This window comes from Crinia signifera, chromosome 2 (assembly GCF_055691185.1).
Source record: "Crinia signifera chromosome 2, ASM5569118v1, whole genome shotgun sequence".
NCBI lineage: Eukaryota > Metazoa > Chordata > Amphibia > Anura > Myobatrachidae > Crinia > Crinia signifera.
Window position 1 is genome coordinate 150,657,930 of NC_139218.1, and position 16,388 is coordinate 150,674,317.

Here is a 16,388-nt window from a genome sequence, read left to right on the forward strand (position 1 = left end):
AAATGCCCAAACTATAATATTTCTCATTATATGACACTATAACATGTCCAAGAAATATTTGCTTTATGTAATAATCCAGCTCGCTCTAAATAATACACCGGCATTATTATTATTATTTTTAAAAAACTTTTATTAGAAACACTCAGGTAGAAAAGAAAGAAAAGACGTTTTTTTCAAGACTCTGTGATTTTCATGCACACACAATTTTGCATAAACGCAGGCACCTCGCAAGGTTTGCAATGGGGTGTAGGGTGAAAAATAAATTTCTGACTCTCATCATACAGTAAATACATTGCACGCTGACCATGGGAGGGGCAAATTCTGGGAACAGACACCATGTTAAAATATGATCATTTTAGCAATGAAATCAAATTGTAGCATTGTTTTCCCCATGTAGGGAGTATATACCACAAAGTTACTAAAGACATTATTAACATGCTATGCTCCAGTGAGAGTAGTGTTGCCTTTGCAGTAGTAACTTTTTGTTGTAAAGAGGTCTTTCTAAAGCTGCCCACTAATAGGGGGATACAGTCACTAGGTCTACAGCATGGTGGTCGACAAGCATTAGGTCGACATTCATTTAGGTCGACATGACTGTAGGTCGACATGGGTTAGGTCGACAGAGTCATTAGGTCGACACACGCATTAGGTCGACATGGGGAAGGTCAACAGTCAAAAGGTCAAATTGTTTTTGAGGCGACATGTGCCGACAGGCAGTATTTCATGCCCTATCATCCAGTAGGGCATGGTGGGAGAATAAAATAGTGTGCTGAGTGTAGCGAGGCACTGTACCCGAAGCATGATGAGTGCAGCGACACAGTGCTACGGTTCCGTGTCCATGTCTACTGCGTAGAAATTCGGGACACAAAAATGTGAAAAACCCCATGTCGACCTTTTGGCTGTCGATCTTCCCCGTGTCTACCTCTTACATGTGTTGACCTAATGGCCCTGTTGACCTAACCCATGTTGACCTACAGTCATGTTGACCTTCCTGCATGTCGACCTAAATGCATGTCAAGCTAATGGTGTCGATCTAATGCTTGTCGACCATCCTGCTGTCTACCCAATGATCCATACCCCTAATAGGTATCTGATTGCTGAATGAAGCCAGCTTTTTACACTAACAAATGTACAGGGAAAATATGCATTCTCATTTTTTAAATATGAAAAAGCAAGAGCTGTAGTCTACAGTTTATGGAGATAATCAGAATAAATCTGATTACAGATCTGTTGGATTAGCAGAAAATCTCTGATCTCACTGACCAAGAGAAATCTACAGAACAGTTACTATGCCTCAAACATCCAGTCTCTGGGCAGTATTCAATGAAAAAGTTCTCCGTGCATGGAGAGCGTTTTATTTCGCTCTCCATGCACTCTCCGTGTTCCGGAGGGCTCGCTGCCACTCCTGCTCCCTCTATTCAATGTGGTTAAGACTCGCCGCCACTCGCGGCGAGTCTTAACCCCTGCAGGGAGCAGGGAGCTTTCAGGGAGCCGGAAGCAGCCAGAGAGATTAAAGTCTCCCTGGCTGCTCCAGAGGACTGTGGAGGGGAGGGGGGCTCTCCAGGACCCAGGCTGCACCCCCCTATAGCCAGCGGGGGACCCAGTATTCACTGCACCGTTCGTGCATAGTTACGTTCGGGTGCAGTGAATATATGAATATCTAATGAGCGGCTCGAGCGCTCGGGCCCCCTGCTGGCTGCACTGTGTAAAAAAAAAATAAAAAAAAAATGTAAAAAAATATTTTTTTTTTTAAATTAAATATATATTCATGTGCTATAAGCACATGAATAAAAATAACATGCCCCTTCACAGGAAAAAAAACCTTATTTTTTGACACCAAAATTTAAAAAAAAAACCTTTACGTTCAAAAGTTCACATTCCAGCTCTCCATCAAAAGATGGAGAATTGCTACACGGAGAGAGACGGAGAAAATCACTTAAAAAGACGGAGAATATTTCACATTGAATATGGTTGCTCGCTTTTGGAGAGCAAAATGCTCCGTCCAAGGCGAACAAAGCACAAATTCTCCACAAAACACGGAGAACTTTTCTCATTGAATACTGCCCAGTATGTGTGAGCATTTCATATAACAAGGTCTTATTTGGTCCTTGGTGATAATAGACAGTGCCATACACAGACTTCCCTAATCTGAAGGTAAATGAGCCATACCAGAACATCTCTTTGTTCGCATCATTTTTTGCCAAATTATCTCTTGAAAATTATACAATGAAACGTAAAATAATAATTCAATCCCATTGCATCACAAAGAAACCTATACATTTTTCTCTGCTTAAAGAGCAAAAGAAAAGCAAGAGAGAAAGAACAGAGCAGTACAAAAGACAAAACAGAATTTGGAAACATATATTAAGAAATGAATATGGATGGAGCAGGGAAAGGGAAAATAAAAGTGTAGATATTTAATATATCAGCATAATCAGGTCAAGTCATTTCATTCAGTTGAAAAAAATAATGGTACAGTACCTCTGTTACCTAATCAGACCCAGTTGTAAGTGTCTAGAAATAAGGTCATTTGCCTCTATTGTAATATTAGTAATATTTGGCATTTTTGGTCTAATAGGTGCAATGTCTGCAAACTTGTTAGAAAAGTCTCTGAAAAATGTTAATAATTGTCTCTACATTAAATCCACCTCAACTTTTATATGTGTCCCTTTTAATGTCGTAGTTTGAAATGATATAAATTGGCAGTTAGAAATTACATTCTAAACTGAATTCTGACATTAAAATAGAAGAAAAGAGCAAAAGCAGTTTTCATTTGGAACAGGCAGTATGTTTAGCTGTATTTCAAAAGGGAAAATCAATGGCAAAAATAATGTGAACTCAGTGTAATTAAATAGAGTTTTAGGGGTGCAGGCATGATGGTAGGGTATAGAATAACTGCAATTAAAGCACAAGAATAATTGAACTTATATTTTTTTCTTGAAAACAATGTGGGCACAAAAGTGAATAGGGAACATCAAAATATCCTGTTTCTACTTTTTACCAGTAATAATTTAAAAAATATGGAAATGCAATAAAATTAACACATCCAAAATAGATGTGCTTCTGTGGAATAAAAACACAAAAAATTGCAATAATTCATGTATAAATATGAAAAAAATATTTCAAAAAATATAATAAAAACAAGGTTTTAAATTAATACAATTCTGAACATTTGAACTGGAACATGTAACAAGTTATGATGTGTTTTCAGATCCTTAATATGTATGGAATTTCATGTGCCCAGGTCTGTGGCTTTGATGCCAGCTTGTTTCTCTCGTCTGCGCCAGACGCGCTTCTCCGTCCTACGACGGGTTAACTATCCATCCTGACTGGTCCCGATTTTCAGTACTGAGCGGCATCTTATGTGACCACCGGTTTGGCCCCTCCCAATGTTCAAGGGTATTTCCAATCAGTGCTGTCTATATAGCGTGGTTACTGTAGCTGACATACGTGGGTTTACTGGCCAGAGCTAGAATAGAAACAAACATTAAAAAAAGCATTTTTTATTATTTTGTGTATACATGCTCTTTATAAAAAGTTTATACAATATATTTAGAGATAAAAACATCGCTACACACTTGCGCTATACAGAAATAAGAGCACCAACTATAAAATAGTAATACTGCAAAAGTAAAGTAGATATTAACATCAAACAAGTAAGAGGGCAAGTAACTACAGTCGTAGAGTGTTTTAGATATACAGTAGTAAGAGGACACATGTACACTGTATTTGAACTGCTTATAGGGGAGGTATTTGGACAGAATAGCATAAGCTGGGTACACACTAAGGCAATGAATACTCATAGAATTTGCTATGCTTGTCTGAAAAGATGTGTTTTCAGTTAAAGACTAAAAGACTTATCGGCTAAAGCCTAAAAGGTTTGAAGGCTAAAAGATATTTGTGAGGCGTCATTCCCCAGAATCGGCACCGCCAACATAAAGTCCTATAACGGCATATGGAAGAATGTGAATGAAGGACCCAGATCTTGTGGAGTTAAAAAAAAAGTGGTGTACAGTATGTTTGTGTAGTCACACAATTGTATAGTCTAATGTGCAAAACAAACTATGAAACATCTTTTTATTCATTTTTATTCATTTATAAAAATTCTTCTTGAAGAAATGGAGGTAATCATCTATGAAATGTGTTGCTTTTGTGCCCCGCAATTACTCTCTCTCTCTCTCTCTCTCTCTCTCTCTCTCTATATATATATATTATATGCTCATGGGCTAACAGATAAGGCCCATACACACTGGGCGAATTTTGGCTGAAAGCCGCTCAAAACGCCCAGTTTGAGCAGCTTTTAGCTCAAAGCCGCCCAGTGTGTATCGCTTGGCGATGAGCAGGGAAGCCACTCATCTGCTGGTATTACCAGCAGATGAACGGCTTTGAGAACGGCTTTGCATAGCTCTGTGCTATGCAAAGCCCCTCCCCCCCACTGACGGCGCCAGGAGAAAGCGGATCAGTGTGTATGCACTAAGCGGCTTTCCCCCCAGCGATGATAGCGATCATCGCTTTCCTTACACACTGGGCATAAACGCCCAGTGTGTATGGACCTACAGAGCTGTCCATTTAATTCAAAATACACTGTAACAGGAAAAATGTGGTAGGGGGATGATGACCAGTAGTCAATGTATTAGATAAGTGCATGAATTTAGGTTTTTCCAGTGACTTGTGTGAGATATTTGGCTATGATAGTTATTTGATGGATGTGTGTAATTGGATTTGAAAACAGACTGGATGTGAAGAGCAAAGAACTGTTCAGAATCATTGATGGGCTTGAGCTGTCGGGTTGTTTTTTATGTAGTCAAGAGATATAACGTGTAATTTAACTAATTTATAGTAACTTGTGGAATTATTTCTAGTTATGTTTTTGCTAAATTGAGTACTAGGTGGTGAGAGGACACTCAGGATTAAAAGGCAAAAGACAGTAACTTGGGCCAACACATATGATGAGAGATCAGGAGAAGATACGTGAATTTGGGTATCATCTGCATCCAAAGAATGAGCATCCAGAGAAATTAACACAATAAATCTGAAGGATGGTGATAACCCTGCTCCTTCATATTGGAATGAGGTCAGGAGTGCTCATGATTGAATTAATCTTTGCCAGGTAACATTTTGTCACTATGTAGCAGCAAAAGTGACTTAAATTTGCTTTTTGAAGCACCAGAGCAAAAGTATAATGTTCCTGTGCATAAGTGTCAGCCTCTGAAAATAGTGCTAAGTTAACATATATTTTCCACAGGGCACTGTATGTTAATAATAATGTCCTAAGGTAATGTCCTCTCAAAGGAGAACCTTCTGATACATTCCAAGACATCAGGACTCCATTCCAGAGGTGGGGCCTGGTGTCCATGCACAAAGAAAACATATTAACCACCAAAACATGTTGGTTCCACATAAAAGATACTTTTACTTTCAGCCCAAATACATGTCAGATAATTATTTTTAGGAATATGCAATCCCAGATTTACTAATAGAAAACTGTATTCCACCCACACATGTAATTGCTGTAACTTGTCTATCAGACAGTGAATGCAGATGAGTATCCGCTTAGATCATTTCAATATCTCTGTACATCGCTAAATTCATATTCCTGATAACACTGAGCAATGAGTTTGCAGGACATTCACACGTAAAGTTACTGTATGTAACAATTAAGCATTTGGGATGATTAAAATGACAGTTAAGCCCCACAGGCTGTAAATTCTACAGTACCACATGGTAATGAGAGGTTTTTAAAAGACCATGTCGTCCAAATCACTTTGTCGGACTGTAAAGTGGTCTTTGTACAAATCTCCACAGTCCCTTGGAAAGATGCAGAGATGTGTAATACTGTAGGAACAATGGCTGCAGAAGCTATTCATGTATAACCAGTGGCGGATTCAGGGGGGGGCACCGGGCACGTGCCCCCCCTGTCATTTATTTTGTAGCTGAGGACCAGGGCTTTTTAACGAGCCCAGCCCCGTGTCTCTAGCCCCCCGGGAACTGGAGATATCACCTGGCAAACCTGTAACGTTTTTTCCCCATAGGATAATATGGGACCCGTCAATTCCGACCCCTACCCGGTTCCGACGGCTGCCAGTTCCAGCCCTGGCATCACAGAAGCTTGTGGTTGATTTCATTCAATTCCAATCGCCTTCAATATGATTTCAGGCTGGTCCAAATCGGTCAATCGGTTCCAGAGATATTGTGTGTTAACTGATTTTTTTTATTTTTGATATGTAATTTCATGGCTGTTCATGTTCTTTGATGGCAGATTACTCTGGAACCAAACGTTCCAGTTTCACTGGACCAAAATCATTCAAAGCCCACTCAAAAGTTCTTCAATATAATACTTGTCTCATGTATATGGGTCAGTTGGTTCCGAAGCTATAGCCGGTTAAATTAGATAACTGGTTAAAGGGAGGGAGGGGTGGTTTTCTCTCCCCCTCACACCAGAAAATGCAGGGACTAGGCTGGTGTAAAAGGGGCCAACCTGGGAATGCATTTTCTGGTGTGAAAGGGGTATTATTTCAAATAGCCGGGACCTGCAGTGCTCTGAATATAGCCAGGCTCTGCCACTGTCAGTGGCTATCACTTCTGCCTGGCGGCGGCTGTCCCCCATTTACCACGAGCATGTATTCCCCCTTGGCAATGAGCATGTAATCCCACATGGCAACGAGCATGGAACCTCTGGCAATGAGCATGGAACCCTTGGCAATGAGCATGTAGAGAAGCAGCACTTATGTAGCACAATTTTTAATAGGCATTATGGTGTTTGGCATAACACATAATGGACATAATGGCGTGTAACTTAACGTGTAATGGACATTATGGTGTAAATGTTTAATGCACGCCTTTGGTGGACAATGTCCCTTTTTATGAAGTGTATTGTGAATTTTGGCTTAATCCATGTGGCATTATGTGAATTCTGGCTCAATCCATGTGGCATTATGTGAATTTTGGCTCAATCCATGAGGCATTATGTGAATTTTGGCTCAATCCATGTGGCATTGGAATTTTGGCTCAATCCGTGTCGCATTATGTGAATTCTGGCTCAATCCGTGTGGCATTATGTGAATTTTGGCTCAATCCGTGTGTGTTACTATGTAAATTTTGACTCAATCCATGTGGCATTATTTGAATTTTGGCTCAATCCATGTGGCATTATGTGAATTTTGGCTCAATCCATGTGGCATTATGTAAATTTTGGCTCATTCCATTTGGCATCATGTGTAAGGGGCAAGTATAATGGGGTCTAGTATTTTGTTGCATAATGTGTAGAACTTGTATATGGTGTTGACACGGCCCCTGTTGAGTGGCCACACACCCTTTTTCGGAGCGCGCCTTCGGCGCGCACACAACTACATCCTTCACTTGTCGCCATGGTGGGCCTGCGTACTTTAAATGCCAGGGCCTATTTTTAATTCCATTCCCACCCTCTCCTGCCACTCTCTTAGCATGTACACTGGCACCACTAACACCGCCCCTCCCCCAACCAAACCCTTTTTTATCATGGTGCCCCCCTGTCATTTTATCCTGGATCCGCCCCTGTGTATAACAAACACTTCCTGTGTATCAATGGGATGGAAACTATGTACCTTCCATCATTCACATACAGCATACCTCTACAGCCCCTCTTTAACATAAAGAACAATAATCTTGTGTGTGGGTGCAAGACAGTTTGACAGGTGTTGGATGCAGGTACAGTGTGCAATAGACCACGCACATACACTAAAAAAGGGAGATCAAGTAACATAAACATGGATCTTGGATCACAGTAAACCTGGAAATTCTCACTGACCGCTAGGGACTAGTGTCTGAAGATAGGGACTAGTGTCTGAAAAGGCTATTCTGCTCCCCATTATGCACTTCTTCAGTGGGCTAGTGCCTGTTACACTCATAAGAAACACTGTCAGCCTACTTAGTGGTTGGGCATGTTGGAAATTCCCTGTACTCTGAATTTATCTGCAGTACTTGAGAAATAGAACTGATATTATCAGACGTTGTTTGGAGAGATATTGCAAATACTGCATCATTGGATTCGTTTTGGCCTCTTGGCTAAGGGTTACTAGGCAGGTTTGATGTAAACTGAAGAGAGTGAGTCAAGTACTGCCCACCCGATGGCGAAATCCCGATTGCCGATGCACCGACAGGGGGGCGAGCACAAAGAAGCCCCTTGCAGGTTCGTTGCGCTCACCACGCTGCGAGCCCGGTGGCTCGATACGCTCGCAACACGTTCTATTCTACCTCTATGGGGGTCGTGGACCCCCACAAGGGAGAATAGCCCCAGTGAGTCGGGATCCCCCCTGTCGGTGCACCAGCAGTCGGGATCCCGACGTCGGGATACTGACTGTCGGGATCCCCACTGTCGGAGCGTCATCCGGCACCCGGTACTGCCCATATGTACATACAGGAATAGCATACTGCACTGTGACAGCAGTAATAAGCACACAGAATGGTATGCAGACTGTGATGAATACTACACAATGGTGAGCAATTTTGAGGTGAGCAACACACAGCGGTAATGCAAGGTGTATCATCATAAGACATGGAGATAGCTGAAGATGGTAGCTTATAGCACACAATGAGAATGCAGGCTGGAAAGAGGAAGCACATTGGTGTAAATGAGATGGCACTGAGTACAGGACTGGCGACAGTGGTAAATGGAGATGAGCACTCTGCTCGAATTGGAATAACACTAAGCACAGGATCAGTAGTGCATAATGGAAGGCACACTTGTACAGTGTAAGGCTGGGTACACACTGCGAAGATAAAGCAGCTGACTGGCCATCTTGTTGACTGAGTTTAAGTAAGCTATACACACTTACAAATTGATATGACAACACAGCTGGGCACACACTTAAATTTGACCACCCAGCTGTAGTCAGTAGTCAGTAGTTCTTGCAGCCAGGTAACGGCAGCCACAGCAAGAGATGCCAATATGCAGTACATGCAAGATATATATGTACTGGCTGCACTGTAGGGCTGCTGCAAAATATATGAATGACACTGCAAATATAGTAAGTTCATTATACTATATGCCGCACACTAGTGCGCCATGTGGCTGCCAAACAATACAGACAGCTCCCTAGTGACTGCTAAATCATAGAGAGCACAACCACGTGAATGGCAATCAGATATCATATTTTCTGTAGGCAAACAGAGATTGTTGCAGCAAAGTTTAATTTGTAAACACAGAGATGGTGATGAGGAGAGGTAGAGAATGATGGGGATAATGGACATATTAGCCATAACTTGGTCGGACCCACTTCACTTCATTATCACAGTGAAGTAGGTCCTGATAATGGCTGCCAAAGAGGGAGAGTAGTAACCGTTGGGAATTCGGATTAATTTACAGGCACCCAGATTCCCACCGGTTACTACTTATGAAGATATGTGGAAGAGGTGAGCTGAAGACCTTCCTCAGAGTGATTCTCTTCTCAGATGGCAGTGGCAGTAGCAAAGCCGTACCTCTAGAGCTGGACACTATCTTTAGATCAGTAATTCGATACTACAGATGGAGCTCAACAGCATGCTATATCTTCCCGTCTCGGCGCGCTGTCTGCCAAGAATAAAATGCACGTGTCTGTGAGATGCTTTTGCACCATTCACATTCACAGCAATGGGACACGCAAGCGTGTAAGGTGCTCGTGCCTTCCCCTCTCGGCGCACCAATCACTGAGCGTCTCACATGCATGGGCACCTCTTTTTCGGTGGACCAGAGATGAGAAGATACTGTATAGCACACTGTCAGGATGAATGAAAATGGCTCCATCTGTATTTCCACCCTAGACTGTAAAAAATTTCCACCAATTTCTTGTCTGTGAGTGGAAGGTGGATCAAGAAACACGTTGATATGTGGAGTGCAGATATAGTGGGAATAGTCATACATGAATGGGCTAAGTCAGAGTTGGGCACGAGGGAGTAGAGGCACATGGCCAGGGTTTAGAAAGAAATTTATGGGCAGTGGTGTGCTCAGACTTTACTAAACTGAAAAATCTGTAGGGTTTGCTCAAATACAAATGAAAATCACACATGTATGAATAAATACACTATTGACCAAATGGCAGGACTTTCCATAAGCACCACTTGTCACGTTTCATGAAGCACCAGCTGGAGTGTAACGGAGGCTGGGTGCTATGATGTAGGGCTGTTGCATTAACGACAGAAGGGAGTGAACCAATTGAATAAAATAAACCTTATTTAATGAAGATACTGCGGTACAGAATATGAATGATGACACAATAATAAAACTGTAGTTTCTGATAAATGATAAAGTCGATAAAGTCAATAATATACAATACTTTATGGAAGAGCTTTGGAGATGATTGGTAATTGAATAATTGAATAACTGCAAGATTGGATGATTGAGCGATTGGAAGAAAGATTGGTTGAAGAATTGGATGATTGGATGAGGATTGGATGAAGAGTTGGATGATTGGTTGAGGATTGGATGATTGGTTGAATAATTGGATGATTGGATGAGGATTGGATTGAATGATGAAGTCTGAAGGAATCTGTATTGAGTAGGATCGTAGCTGCAGAACCAGGGATGACCACAGAGATTGACCGTCAGGAATGAGGGAGAAGATATTACCCCTTTGGGGAGTTAACCTTGTCCTATCCGTATAGGCAGCAGTGGGTTCCGTGATGATATGGTACAGGCAGTGAAACGATCAGCAAGAGACTTGAAAGAGACTTCACCAAAGGCGCAAGAACTGTAGCAGCAACTACAGACAGCCATGGAGGATCAATGATGCATGCGAGTAGACGTCATTGTACTGACTGCCGGTCTAGCCTGGCAAGTCAGTATTTGAAGGGTGAGCTGCGCGGTGATTGGTTGCCACTTGACCTCAGTGAATGGAGCCGCGCAGCATAGGCTGAAGGTTCCCAAAACATGGCCTGCGCCAGTGATGACGACGGAAACCAGCCGGCGGTGATTGTGCGCGGAAGCGCTGCAGCCGGCGTGTCCAGCCAGAGGCCTAACCTGACACGGATCCATCATGGCGGCTCATGTCTCACGTTACCCAGAACCCGCCTGGCACAGGAGCACACACCACTATTGTCACCCGGAGATGACAGCGCGACAGCATGCACTCCACCAGCCCGGGAACCAGCAGCGGAGGTGAGCGCCAGGGCAGGAGATGACCTGTCAGAGGTCTTGGGGCTAGGGATAGCACAGAGGAATCGGGTAGCAGACATGGTGGTCGTGACACCACTACAACAGAATTGTATTATCATTTATATGAGCAAACTCTGCCGTAAATTCATATGAAAAAATTTTAGGACATACAATCATATTATTATATTATTATATTATTGCGATTGCATGCGATTTTGCGGGAGGTGCGATGCGATGCCCTGGGGCACACATAGCAGTGAATAAATTACATGAAATAATCGCATCGCACATCGCATAGCTCTAAAATGGCCCATGCGATGCGATTTTCCTACGCAGAATAGCCCACTAAGCAAATTGCTTAGTGGGCGCCATTCTAGGAAACAAGTACCAATTGTTTTTTAATAAAGTCAATAAAGTGGGGAGAACAATAAAACAGAATCATTTGGAAAAATGATAGTAAGAATCGTTCAACAGTAAACAAATCACATATATTGAGAATTGAAAATAGTCAGTAAGGAGGGGGAAGGTAAGGGTGGTGCTTTTTGTCAATGAGCCAGGACTGTTAGGGTGCAGCTTGAGAGACACACTAATTTAGAAAAAGAAGAAGGGTTACTTAAGGCCAGGAAGGGGAGTGTTGTGGAAGGAATTCCACGGGAGCCATATGGAGTGGAAATTCTTAACCAAATTATACAGCAACAAATCATATTCTAGTTAGGCGTTCCGGGTGACTCAGGGCTATGGGGACTTTCCAATTACTGGTCATTTGGTATTTGGCAGAACATGAGATGTGTAGAAAAGGTTTGTTAGTTTCTATAGGGGTGTGATCGAAAGGGGCACATAAGAGGAGGTTGACAGATGTGGAAGTATTAGAGAGAGGAGAGATTTGTGACACTAGTGTACAGATCATGTCACAATAAGACTGGATCATCGGGCAGGTCCACCATATGTGGTAGAATAGTCCCGAGCTTCAGGCCTGGTCCTTCGGTGCTCAAAAGGGGGGACACTGCTTTATTAAGTGGGTCCCCAGGCCAGGTCAGGGCTGACTAGTTAGGTGGTTACCTTACTGGTTACTTACTGACTAGTGGAGCCTGATATTGGTTCTTAAAATCTGCACCATATAATACAGCCTGGGCCTGTCTATGCTTAGGAGGGGCCAACACCATTTTTATTTTTAGATTTAACTCTTTATTTTACTTTTAAATACAGAGGCGTGTTTCATGTTCGGCATTGTTTGGCAGCCAATAAACTCGACAGCCAAACACAAATCAATTCACCACCTGAAATACTAATCCTGATAACACGACAGCTTAGCAAATAAACTGCTTTTTTTTCCACACCAAATAAACCTGATCACGTTCGTAACCAGCCAAGTTGCAACTCGGCTGGAACATGGCAGCTTAGTAAAATGTACCTCAAAGTATGCAAATAGTCAATAGACATTTTGGGATTTGGAGGAGTTACAAAAACATGATTTTATACTTGGAGCCAAATTTTTCTTTAATAGTATTCATGTCGCCATATATATATGGTAGTAAATATTTAATTTTCTTCTACACTAAGGCCAATATTTTTGCAGTGGAAAAAAGATGCCTATGGCAAAATGTAATTGGGTGAAATTTTTTAGACAGCTAAAAAATTGCACCAAATTGCATATGTCACGTTTGCAATATTCAGCCAAAGATAAATCACTTGCAACTTCTGGTGAGTTTTTAGTAACAGGAATGTACGATTTGTTAGTAAAGGTGCGATTTTTAGTTACAGGGGTGTGCGATTATTTGGTTAAAATAAAAATGGTATGGGATAGCATAATCAGCCCTGGGCTCTTTGAGCTGGTCCTGGTTTCCAAAATAAGGGGGAAAAACTAGGGTCACCCCGTATTTAAGAAACCAGCACTGGGCTCTTGGACTGGTCCCAGTTCCAAAAATACAGGGGATAAAAAAATAGGGGTATCCCATATTTTGGAACCATCATTGGGCTTCAACAGCCAGCGGTGTAATGCCACAGCCAGGATACTTTTTATACAAGGTCCCCCAGCCAAAACATGAACAACCTGGCTAATCAGCCTTGGATGGGTTCCATGATGGAATGGGGCCCCAACAGTAAAGGCCCCCCCAGGCTTTACCCATCCAAGGTTGAAGCCCGGGGATGTCCCCAGCACCATTTTTTGGTAGGTGTCGGGCTGATTGTTTTTGTGTAAAAAAAAATATATAATTTAACATTGGGTTGTGCAGTAAAAAGCCAAGTCTCAGCAAGCCTCAACTGCAAGCAGGGACTTGGAGAACCACAAGTCCCAGCATGTGGGGCATGAAAGGGCCTGCTTGGACTTGTAGTCCGACTGCATGACCAATGTTAAAATAGACATTGACACCCTAAAAAGTACAGTTTTCATAACATACATGAATATACACATTAACACGCGCAAACGTATATACTCTTCTGGCCACGCGCTCTCATAGCAGGAGCGATGTAGGGGCATTCTCTATATCACTCATTTTCTACACACGGAGCGATGTTGGGGCATTTTCTAAGCGCTAAGCGATCTAGTGAGATCTTGTTACACAGACAATCATGTTTACAATCATAAAACTTAAGTTATATGACTTTTGCAGAGTTTATTCAGTGGGCAGCTACTATGATTCTTGAAGTGGTGCTAAAAAGTTTGTTAATCTTTTTAGAATGTTATAAACTTTGAAGAAAATGTTTACTTATGTTAATGCAAGGGGATGCGCAAATTATCGATTGCGCGTGCGCAAATTCAGAATGGGTCTTGTGACGTAGTATGCAGCCCAGTATCAGACTGTCAGTGACTGACAGTTTGATGCATTTTGGGGGGCAGGGAGGGGACAGCAAAAATTAAGTCATATCAGGGAAGAGGCCCGGGATCTCAGTGGTTGCACAGATTTTAGTGGCGTGACAATAGCAGTGGCGTAACAATAGTCCCGCAGACCCCACGGTCATGGGGAGGCGCTGATTAAGTGTGGGCGCCAGGGGGCTATCATGCGCTACACTGCTGCTGGGGTCCGGGACCAACCTTGCCCCTCTGTTCACCGCCGCCACCGCTGGGACCCGCAGATCTACTCGTCTGTCTCTATTGTCTGCAGTCCCGGCTCTCCTCCTGGCAGGCTTCTGTTAATGAAAATAACCCTCACAAAATGGGCGCCCCCTTACAGCAGATACTTTTTGAGGATGCTAGAGGAGGCGGCGGCCTCCTCTAGCATGCTCAAAAATGGAAAGAGGGGAAAGATAAATGCTGGGATGTACTAAAATAGAAATGCGGTAAAAAACCATCAATTTATAAGCCGCTCAATCCCCCCGCCGGCAGAGCTTTGCTGTGGAGGGTAATGCCAGCTATAGCATAAGGGGGCAAGATGGTGAGTGAGAGAGTAGGTATCAGGAAGAGAAATATAGGGAAAGACTGTCATAGAGAGGGGAAAAAGAGAGAGTGGAGAAGCATGGGGAGGAGAGAGATAAAGGAAAGAGAGAGACTAGGGTCACAAAGAGAGAGATAAAGAGATGGTGGACTGCTGAGAGAAAGATGGTGTCAGGGGGAGAAGAGAGAAGAGAAGAGAGAAGGGCAGAAGGAGAGAGATAAAGAAGAGAGACAGCAAGGGAGAGAGTACAGTATGAAAAAGAGCACTGGATAGATAAAAAAGGAGAGTGAAAAGAGGATGGGCAAGAGCGAAAAATATGATGGGAGAGAAAAAAGAGAGGATAGACATAAAAAAAGAGGAAGAGGTGGAGTGAGACAGAGAGGAACATGGGGAGAGGAAGCGAGGGGAGGCAAGAAGGAAGAGGTGAGAAAGATAGGCAGGGGGATAGCTTGGGTTGTGGGGTGCGAGTGGGAGTGTGGGAAAAGAGGGGAGGCAAGGGGTTGGGGGAGAGAGAGGCAGGGGGATATAGGGGACTGGGAGGAGAGAGGGAGGCAAGGGGAGAGAGAGAAAGAGAGAGGCAGGGGGATATAGGGGATGTGGTGGGGAGAGGGAGAGAAGGGAGCCAAGGGGGTAGTGATAAAGATGAAAGGGGATAGAGGAGGGTGTGAGGGGAAGAGAGGAGAGGAGTGAAATCAGAAGTTTGTAGTGAGGAAGGCCATGTGTGTTTTGTGGTTTTGCAGAGCATATTCCCTGACACACCCCACAGTACAAGCGGCACTGTGCAGGTCTCGTTCTCACCTTCCTTTGCCTCTTCCTCTGCAGAGGTGATGTCTGTACACAACCTTGGCGGGTCTCACCGGCGCTGGTAGTAGCTTCCGTTGGCTCCATCATTGTAGGGTCTCCTGTGCACCGGCATCATCGGGCTGTGCGGCACCTCTGGCAGCGGAGGCTCTGCATTGGCTCCTGTGTGTCCTGCTTCTGCTGCACACGCTCTCATTTGTGCTGCAGGCAGTCACTGAAGGGGGGGCGACTACAGGATGGCAGTGCAGCCATGATTGCACTGCAATGTTTTTTAAATGAAAATATAATACAATTAAAGAGGGTGCAGGGGATAGCCTGCTGGGACCTTGGGCCCCCCAAATGGCCGGGCCCAATAGCAGTTGCATCCCCTGCACCCTCTGTAGTTATGCCACTGGGTTCAAGCCTATTCCTGATGAACATTAGTTTATTGCCTTGCTTTATTCCTTGGCCTAAATTCTCATTCCAGTTCAGTCCCTGTATATTTTTGGACACACAGTCATTATTCGATTTTCTGCATACGCCTGTATATCCTTGAACTTGGTTATTAATAAAGTTACTTTATCATTATAGGGGTCCCTCCATTATCTTCCACCGGACTATCAAGGTCACAACTGGGTCCTCAACTCCCAGATCTTGACAATCATCAGCTCACCTAAACTTTCATCTTGCAGTGATTTTAGCTTGGTTTAAATTACATTCATCAGACTGAATCCTCTATCACAGGACACCATGGAAACTGGCAAAACAGAAACATTGCACAACAACTTTCCCAGAATCAGAAATCTGTCAGTGATAACTGAAGGTCACTCGGTTTTTTCGTTTTGCAAAAAACTTTGAATACATACCACTCCTTGAGTAGATTTGTTTCACAGAAACCACCTTTACCTGCTGACAGCAATTCTTTAAAATGAAGTGCTAAATTTGTTATTTCAAGAACACCTTAACTTTCCAAGCTGCTTTCAGTTGGCCAAGTGAATGTACAGAATCAAAACTTGTAGTGCACTACAATCACTTTTAAGTATTTAATTACATTTTCTTTTTCTATTTGGACAGATGATGTTGCTGCAATACTTACACCGTGCAGCTGCACATCTTGGTACTTCCCAGCT

General features: G+C 43.0%; 1 protein-coding gene across 1 annotated transcript in view; it reads right to left on the reverse strand.

Annotated features, from left to right (window-relative positions):
- Positions 1–122: 122 nt before the first annotated feature.
- GRM4 (glutamate metabotropic receptor 4) overlaps positions 123–16,388 on the reverse strand; it is a 228,306-nt gene continuing 212,040 nt past the window's right edge. The window contains exon 11 of the mRNA XM_083173109.1: positions 123–3,469. Coding sequence (XP_083029235.1) covers positions 3,420–3,469 — 50 coding nt within the window. The 3' untranslated portion in view covers positions 123–3,419. The remainder of the gene's footprint in view (positions 3,470–16,388) is intronic.